The 9,293-nt window shown below is 38.9% G+C and overlaps 1 protein-coding gene across 1 annotated transcript in view; it reads left to right on the forward strand.

Annotated features, from left to right (window-relative positions):
* Positions 1-8,843, forward strand: part of LOC136280217 (uncharacterized) — a 9,536-nt gene extending 693 nt beyond the window's left edge. Inside the window, exons 2-10 of the mRNA XM_066165099.1 lie at positions 2,641-2,897; positions 3,388-3,508; positions 3,778-3,900; positions 3,992-4,114; positions 4,256-4,378; positions 4,545-4,667; positions 4,828-4,950; positions 7,429-7,950; positions 8,506-8,843. Of these exons, the coding sequence (XP_066021196.1) occupies positions 2,641-2,897; positions 3,388-3,508; positions 3,778-3,900; positions 3,992-4,114; positions 4,256-4,378; positions 4,545-4,667; positions 4,828-4,950; positions 7,429-7,950; positions 8,506-8,843 (1,853 nt within the window). The remainder of the gene's footprint in view (positions 1-2,640; positions 2,898-3,387; positions 3,509-3,777; positions 3,901-3,991; positions 4,115-4,255; positions 4,379-4,544; positions 4,668-4,827; positions 4,951-7,428; positions 7,951-8,505) is intronic.
* Positions 8,844-9,293: the final 450 nt, after the last annotated feature.

A 9,293-nucleotide genomic window follows, 5' to 3' on the forward strand; every position in this document is an offset into this window, starting at 1 on the left:
CTTAGAAAGAAAGTTCTAACTAAGTTTGTGGGAAATAAAAAACAGGTGATTTCAACAAAAAGATTTTCTTAACAAAGGCGATAGTTGGCGTTTTAGGATTTATTGTTCCTGTTATACTCATTTATACTCTTGAAATGTACATGCTGGAGGGTAAAGTTCAGCGTTTCGCTTTCTAGTGACTGTTAATGCGCACTACTTTTGTTACATTTTTAGATTTAAAAAGCCAGGACCTGAATACTGCTGAAAGAGTTAGCCCTAATCGCTTTTCATACCGAGGAGTTCATAAAATTTAAAAACCTCGAGAGTTATACGTGAGCGAGTTTGTTTTTCTCTCGGTTTGTTTTTCATAATTTTCGCAGTATGCAGTATGCTCGAAGGCTGAACTTACGACATAACAACACACGCTTTGCATGAATTGACCAGGTTAAAAATCTCCGCGACAATAAACTTTGTAAAGAAACTAAATATGCTCAGACGTTTCGTCTCAGCATGGTTCGTTCTTTAAACTTTCGACCATTATTAAACAAATTAGAGAAGCCTTTATTGTGCTCTGTTCTCTTGTAAAGCACGCAGGAGGCGGTAGAGTACGAAAGAAGTGTAGTGAAACACGAGATGTACTCGCCGAGTGTTTCTCACCAATTCTTGAGTGCTCAAGCCACTTCCAAAGTGCTTCATAACAGAACAGGGCACAGTCAAGGCTTCTTTATTTGTTTTAAAGGAAAAGATCCGTTATATTCCCCACGCAGTAATTTCAATTTTCAAAACAAACCTTACTTCCTGAGCGAACAACAGTGTCGTCAGCATGCTCTATACTCTCCTAAAGCAGGCTACAATAAAGCAATCAGGATACTCATTAGAGTGATTCAAATGAACTAATTTGTTAAACAAGACTGAGGCTGCCAAAAATGTCAAACCATCTAAGTTCACAAACTATCAATGCCTACAAACTGCAATAGTTCACTAACTGAAATAGTTCGATGGTCCGAATATGACACTTTTGCCTTAAGTGTCTTAGTCTTAATACGGAATCTGAACGTGAAATGTTTAGTGAAATCCGGCCGAATTGTGGCTCGTGAAAACAAAGTTTCTTCTCGTGATAATTAGAAAACAAACTGCGTAAGGCGTGTGTTTTATGAATGAACGATAGCCGAATTCACAGGAAAAAGAAGATTGCTCGGGATGACAGCGCCGAAATATCGGCTGCTGTGAGTGATGTGGCCTTCCACTCAACGCATCGGGAAGGATATCAGAGCAAGCTCTTAGTTCAGTTCACTCGAAGGGCGGCTGATGTTATTTCTGAGGTTTGGCTGCACTGTGATGACCGGAGATCGCCATGATGAGCTAGTAGCGATGGACCTCAGCATGATCGCTTTTGCTCTGACATGCTCATGATTTGCATGAATTTAAACTTTATATACTATACGAGTGTCAGCTCTGTTTGATTTTTATTACCGTCCGTAAGTTTATAATCTAACTGAGCGTGATAACCTTCAAAGCTTGTATGTCCATTTTGTTTTCTTTGTTAGGATTTTCGTCTCCTCACACGTTATAATAGTGCAAATTACAGAGCTTGGCATGTTTACAAACCTTTATTTGGTTCTTCTGTTGCTACTTGCCGGCTCGCTTATTCCGAAATTTCACTTCCAATTAGCGAAAAAGGCTAGACGTAATACGAATTGGCAGATGGCGTGACAGCTTTAGCTCAGCTCCGTGTTCTGTACTCTGGTAGAACACGCCCTTTCAACCAATGACAGCACGTGTTATTTCCGAACTTCATTGCTGATTTTCACGTGACATCATCAAATTCGAAAATCCAAAAATACAAGGCCATGAAAATTTTTACCCTCATCAGACATATGGGGGTCTAAATTTGTATCTGCTTTCAAATTTTCAGCATAAAAGCGTGCTTGGTTTGGAAACCAAAGCAGTTTGAAGTTCAGAGTTATGGTGGTTGCGTGACATAAAGCTCCGATCGCGTTTGTCGAAAAATATAGACCTACCTGGCGATTTTTAGCCTTTTTTAATATTGATTGTTAGAAAAAGTGTTTTCGTACATGTTTTTTGGTTTAGTTTAGATAACCAGTGGGCTAGATAGCCAAAGTAAGTTCCAGATGTTCTTCACTATTTCCGGCCGCCATGTTGGTGGACCAAAGATAATCACCAGCATGGCGGCTCCATACTGGGCTCTGTAAATTAACGCAAAACATTTCGACGAATATCTTAAGTTTGGGGAAAAAAAAGAGACCTAAAACTTGGAGAAGTGCTTCCTTAACCTTTCTCTTATAACATTGCAATTTCTGAACCTTATCCAGGGAATTTCTCTCTCTCTCGATGCGTAACAATGAAACGACCAATATAACACTTGATAAACACGAATCACTCAAGATATCAAAAAAGTTGTTTTATTGATTTTGGCAACAAAACGATAACGATAGCTGAACGCTTCCAAAGGAAGATGAAAATAGAACTGATTACTCAGAATATAAATTAGAATCACTCGACTGGTGTTATTCTCGTGGCAAAAACACAAAATGAAAACAAAGCAATAATTGAGCACTAACACTGCTCTCGATTTCGAGTTTCAAATGATGTGCTCAATACTACATAGCCACTTTCTAACTAAACGTAATATTTCACCAGGTAACTGCCGTAATTTGAAGTTTACCAGTTTTCCTAAACCTGGCTACAGGTTGGAGAATCACACGGTTCGAACTATTGAAGTATTCGACGAGGATCTCTGCATGGCGCAATGCTACCTGGAACCTAACTGCGTCAGTTATAACTTCCATATGATAACACAGCTGTCTGGAACACACAAGTGTGATCTGAATAACGCTACTATTGAACACGATAAAGATCTGGTGAAAAACGAAAGTTATATTTACCGCGGTGCTGAGGTAAGGATGACGCTTATTAGCCAAGAGAATGAAATTCTTTGTCTCGTCGAAGCTTCTTAACAAGACCAAGGATTCCTTAGCCAATCTCCCTACTGTTAATTCTCCTTCCAACCACCAAAAGAAAGGTTATGATACTTACACGTTTAAACTTTGAAATAGAGAATTGGGAGAAGCATATTATTTTTTATTAATTTAATATGACCACCTCCGGAGTTGTTGTGATACATTTTGAGGATTTAGACACATTTTTTCCTCGCTCTGAACAGTGCCACGCGTATAAAGAAAATAAATGTTCAACGCAGACATTTGCGTGCAAAATAAGCGAGCTTGCGTGGAACATATGGGCATATAAATGAGAGCACACACGAGGACCATCACAGAGGACCTATAGATTTGAAAACCTGCATAACATTCAGAACTCGCAAACACGAACGCATGCGCAGAAGGTAAGCACAAAAATTAAAGTGCTCCTATTCTTTTTATTCGTAAGAATGCTTGTGCCAGAAATCCTTGCAAGAATAATGCAACATGCCAAGCTGGGTTTACAGACAGAGATTATCAGTGTTTATGTGTTCTTGGATCTGGATTTGAAGGCCATGATTGTGATGAAGGTGAGCAACTGCAACTTGTTTCCAGTCAGTAAGATGATAAATTTGTTTTTTCTTTTGACATTTTTTACAATGAACAACTTCTGAAGCGGATGTCAGTAGAACTGGATACAAATTCTGCGCCAAGATCAGAGATGATACCACCATTCAATAAATTTATCACCGAGACGATGAAAAGCATTAAGTTCTCCAATCTCTGCTTTCAGCCTTTTTCTTTTATTTTTTTATCGTCGTTATTATCATTATTATTATTTTGTCTGATTTTCATTTAGATGTAGATGAGTGTATCACCAAAAAACACAGCTGCGAAGGCAATACGACATGCAATAACACCATCGGATCGTATATCTGCAGGCGTAAGGAGGGATATCAAGAAATTGAGACAAACTGTACTGGTAAGTATTCTTATCTGACAACAGGAAACGTTAACATAAGCGTTGAAACAACAACCTTGACATAATTGTGATGCTCACTTTGTTGTCTAAGACATAGATGATTCTTGTAAAGAAACAAATGGCTCTGATGTAAATGCTGAGTGTAACAATACCTTGAGATCTTACAACCACACGTGTAAATATGGATTTCAAGAGAATGAAAACAATTGTACAGGTAACTGTTTTTAACCTATCATGCTTTTTTATTTCACCTTCCCAGTTTTATGAATTGAATACAAACCATAACAGAACAGAACACGAGACAAAGCATAAAAAATAGGTTCATTTAAATGATGCTTCTTTCTTAATGTTCTAGACTTGAACGAATGTACTGACGGAACACACAGTTGTGATAAGGATGCTGAGTGTAACAATACCTTGGGATCTTACAAGTGCACGTGCAAACATGGATTTCATGGAAATGGAACTAACTGCACAGGTAACTGTTTGTAACAGATCATGCTATCTTATCTCTCCTTACTTTTTGGAGGTGACTTTAAAATAAAAGCAAATCAAGAAATACAAACAAACAAACATTAACAAAACACAAGAAAAAACAGAAAAACAGGTTTCATTTAAATGATACTTCTTTTTTAATGTTCTAGATTTGGACGAATGCTCTGACGGAACACACAACTGTGATGTAAATGCTGATTGTAACAATACCTCGGGATCTTACAAGTGTTCGTGTAAAGATGGATTTCATGGAAATGGAACTTACTGCACAGGTAACTGTTCGTAACACATTATGCTTTCTTATATCACCTTACTTTTCTAAGGTGACTCTACGATAAAAATAAATCAAGAATAACAAACATTAACAAAACACAAGACAGAAACATAAAAAAAAGGTTTCATTTTCATGACATTTCTTCTATAATGTTCTAGATTTGGACGAATGCACTGACGAAACACACACCTGTGATGTGAATGCTAAATGTAACAATACCTTGGGATCTCACAGCTGCACGTGTAAAGATGGATTTAAAGGAAATGGAACGAACTGCATAGGTAACTGTTTGTAAAATATCATGCTATCTCATTACACTTACTGCATGCATTTTCCCATTACCGAATTTTGTCTTTCGCTTCAACTATCCTATGCTTGGCGGAGTGGTAAACAAGCGTGTAGTTCGTTCCGGTAACGTGGTGTTCATCCTCACGATAGGGCTTTACGATAAGCTTCGTCGCCCAGTTTCATCTCGGAAAAATTATCGGAAATCGCATATCGTAAGGTAGACTTTAAGTAAACCTTAGTAGACCATCGCAGCGAAGTAGACCATCAAGATCGACTTTCGACTGCTGGTTCAGGAAATATACAGACACGTAAGTGAGGCCACTGCCTCCAAACCTTCTTATGAGAGTATCATTCGCCTCCTCGCATGCTTCTTCTAACAAAGCCATCGCTTTTTCTTTCTTCAACTGGCTTATTTCTCATTCTCGTGGACTTTTTTTCTGCGTCGCATGCCTTAATAAGCTGAAGGGAATTATGCCAGTCCGCATTTCTGGCTCGGGGACATGCGAGGGTTTTTCTTGCTTAAACTTCGAGAACATTTTCGTGAAATTCTTTAACAAGTGAATAACCACTGGATATCAATGACACTAAACCAAAGCAACTGTTTTTTCTTGCGACATGCGTCTCTATAATCTGTGAGTTACCTTAGCATTGTTATTGCGATGTAGACCTTTCACTGTAGAACGAGAGATAAATGACGTAGAAAGAGCGCAAATCTCAAAACAGTAAACTGGATTTATAGTTCAAGAAAAAGTGGGCTTCGATAGACAAGAGAGCGAAGGTTTGTGATTTTGGATGGTTTTTCGATAAGCTTAAACGACAATAAGGCAAAAGTGGGTGATTTTCTGAACGACACGGAAAACTTTTGGGCTCAGTGAAATCGCAGAGGGAATTTCAGAGAGAGAAAATAGCCAAAATATTGTAATTTTTTGGCTCGATCGACAATGGCGCTAAAATATTTTCGAATACATACTGTTGATGATGTCGCAGATAGTTTTTTGTTCGTCTCGTGCAACGATGGCACGAAAGAGCGTGATTTTTAGAATTACGCAAAACGTGCTGAATGGTTAGGAAGTTGTAGAAAGAGTTAATTGTATGGCTCGTGCAACAAGAGCGCGAAAATTTATGATTTGAATGTTTAGTAAGTTGCAAAGGGAGTTCCTTGTGCGGCTTGGGCAACAGTAGCTCGAAAGAGCGTGAGTTTTTTAAAAGACGTAATGGATGCGAAAATGTTTAGGCTCGATGAAGTCGCAAAGGGAGTCATGGTTGGTTTCAGAGACGATTATGGCACAATAATTTTTATAAATGTGAATGTTGGTGAAGGCGCAAAGATAATTTCTTGTTTAGCTCGCGTCATAACAGCGCGAAAGATCGTTTTTTTTTTCAAAGGGACTCGAAGAGGTTCGAACAAACTTCTTAGCACGAGTGACAGTGATGCGAAAGTTTTTGAGTTTTGAATGTTAATGCTCGTACTGATGACAGTACTGTAGCGCGAGGGTTTTTTAAATTTTGAATGTTAAATAAGTTGCAGTGTGAGTTAAGTAGAAAGATAAGGAAAATGTATTTACAGAAATTTCAAAACAGTCCTATCCTCAAAACTCTCCTCAAAGTTTAGGCCTTTTTACTATGAAAAGATACAGGGTTTTTCATCTCGGTGGTGACCAACCTGAAATTTCGGTATCGGAATCGAGAGCAGAAGCAGAAGAGTAGGCCAGGCACGCTGCTAGATTCTAGGTATGTCTAAAGACAAAGTTTGATACCAGGAAAGAGAAGAAAGAAACTCGTGGCACAGGGGTAGAAGTGCTTTTCTCTTTAGCTTCTTTTTAATTCAGGCCACTATTTTGCATTAAGGGAGACACCATAGGGATATGTTTATTCCTCTATTCTGTAAAAGATAACGATTTACGGTTTGTGTCATCTATTGACGTCAAGATTCGTTCCATCTTCCTCTTTTTTAAAGCATTTTTTAATGGTATTCTTGTCTACTTTGCACAATCTGTTGAGCATTCTTCATCTCATTTCTGTCTCGTAAGATTTCACGAATCTTTTTATCACGAATGGTAAGCAAACTTCTTACTGCCATCGAAACTTTATTCCTGAGAATTTTTTCCTTCTGCTGCTCAAGGTCAACCTTGCCATCAGGGCGCTTTCTTGACATTTCCCGTCCTCTCCACTTTTCGGAAAAAGCGTCCCATGGGCCAGGAAGCGTGCATTTTGATTGATCTATTTGTTCCTTCAGCGCCTCTGACTCTTGCTGATTTAATCTTTCATTGGATCTTAGGCGATGTATCAACCAAGTATTCTTACTTGTTAGAGGAATTCTCAGGAGATTTTTCTTCTTTATCTTTTTCTGCCGAATTTACAGGAATATTTTTCCTAAGTGGTAGTGGGCATTATAAACAATTCCTACTACATTTTTGACAAATTCTTACTAGTATCAAAATTCTCCCTTTTATTTTGTGTTTATTGCGCAGGGTTTACAGCTGTGTTTACAAATCTTGGTAAGAGTGGATGGAAAGGTTCAGAGTCGATTGGTAGTTACTACACAGGTCAGGATCATGACGGACAAGTTGCAGTGTCCAGCGGTATTCAACAGTGGACTGTGCCACATACTGGTGAATACAGAATAGAAGCAATAGGAGCTTCCGGGGGATACGGTGAGGACAGTATCATCAAGAACGGAGGAAGAGGGGCACGGATGATTGGAAACTTTAATTTGACAAAAGATGAGATCATACATGTCCTTGTTGGTCAAAAAGGGAAAAGAGGAGATCGCAACAAACAAACTGCTGGAGGCGGAGGAGGTACATTTGTAGTGAAAGAAGACAACACGCCTTTGATAATAGCTGGAGGTGGAGGGGGAATTAAAAATATGTCAGAACAACATCTGAGATGTGATGCGTCCACAAACACCACAGGGAATGCAGGGGACAACTCGCCATTGGGTTCGGGGGGAAGCAACGGACATGGAGGACCTACAAATGGTTGGCTTTCTGGTAGGTGGAGAATTTTCTTTTTACAAATACTAAGATTTTCGTTGCATTCCAATGCCATCCTTCAGGATCTTCAACCAAATGAGAGAGTAATTTGCTAATAATCAGATTTCGAATGATTTATTAAATCAATAGCTATCGAAATTATTTTGAAGTTTTCCTTTCATAATACTTTGGAAACGCCTCATACAAGCAGTTAAAATTCTGTCAGATTTGGCTTTTTCCTTTTTTTGAATTTCCTGCACATTTGTCCAATTCTCTATAGCGATCCACGAATATACGGCAGGAGAAGACGTCGAAACAGATGACAAGGCTTCTTATTCGCTAATATTGAACCTGGATTAAATAGAAACACTAAACAGAGAGTCGAAGCTAACCCTAAAGCTGACTTGTCCTCACAAGCTTTTCATTAACAATATCCATGCAATAATTAAGCCTCAAAAAACCAAGAAATAAACCTCGTTGCGAAACACTGGAATCGTTGTTTGATGGCAATAACTCAAATTTATAGGTGCTATTTTTAAGAGAACCACTGATCACTTTTTGATTGTATTATAGGTGGCGGCGGCGGCGGCTTCCACACAAATGGACACGATTCAATATGCCCACCCCTTTTTCGTGGTTGGAAAGGAGGGGGGAAAGGAGGTTTCGGATATCATCAAGGGGGAAAGGGTGGATGGTATTGGTGGGGTGGGTTTGGAGGTGGCGGTGGTCTTTGTGCACCAGGAAAGGGACCAGGCGGAGGTGGAGGTTATTCTGGGGGAAGTGGTGGGGCTAACGAACATATTTCCTGTGGGGGAGGGGGAGGTTCTTTTAACGATGGAACAAGTCAGTTTAATGAATGTTGCTATAATAGCGCTGGTCATGGCTGGGTAAACATCACATTTTTCCAATGAAGAGCACATGACAACACTTTTGTTAACGTTTAGTGGTAAACCACTTTCGCTTAAACGTGTCCTTAATGCAAATACAGTTTCCAATTGGCCATTTCAATAACTGTATTTCCTCGAATGAGCATCTGCCAGGCGCTTACTTATAATTTTGGCTAAAGGGAGGGGCGCTTATCGGAAGAGGGATGCTTATTCGAGGGGGGGCGCTCGTAAGGAATCTATTAACCTGTACTAATTCCACTGTAGCTGAAGCTTAAAAAGTTCTATATAAAGTGGCAATACAAATTGATTTTATAGGCAAGGGAGCAGATGCCAGGTCTGTCCCAATTGTGCTCGCAAAATGCTGAAAAGTTGCTCTCTGAAATGTCAAAAAGTTGCTAAAAAATTGCTTATATTAATAAAGTTGCTACTTAAATTTCTTGAAATTTTGTTTGTAGACAGTAATTAAAAGCTTTA

The sequence above is a fragment of the Pocillopora verrucosa genome, chromosome 4 (assembly GCF_036669915.1).
Source record: "Pocillopora verrucosa isolate sample1 chromosome 4, ASM3666991v2, whole genome shotgun sequence".
Lineage (NCBI taxonomy): Eukaryota > Metazoa > Cnidaria > Anthozoa > Scleractinia > Pocilloporidae > Pocillopora > Pocillopora verrucosa.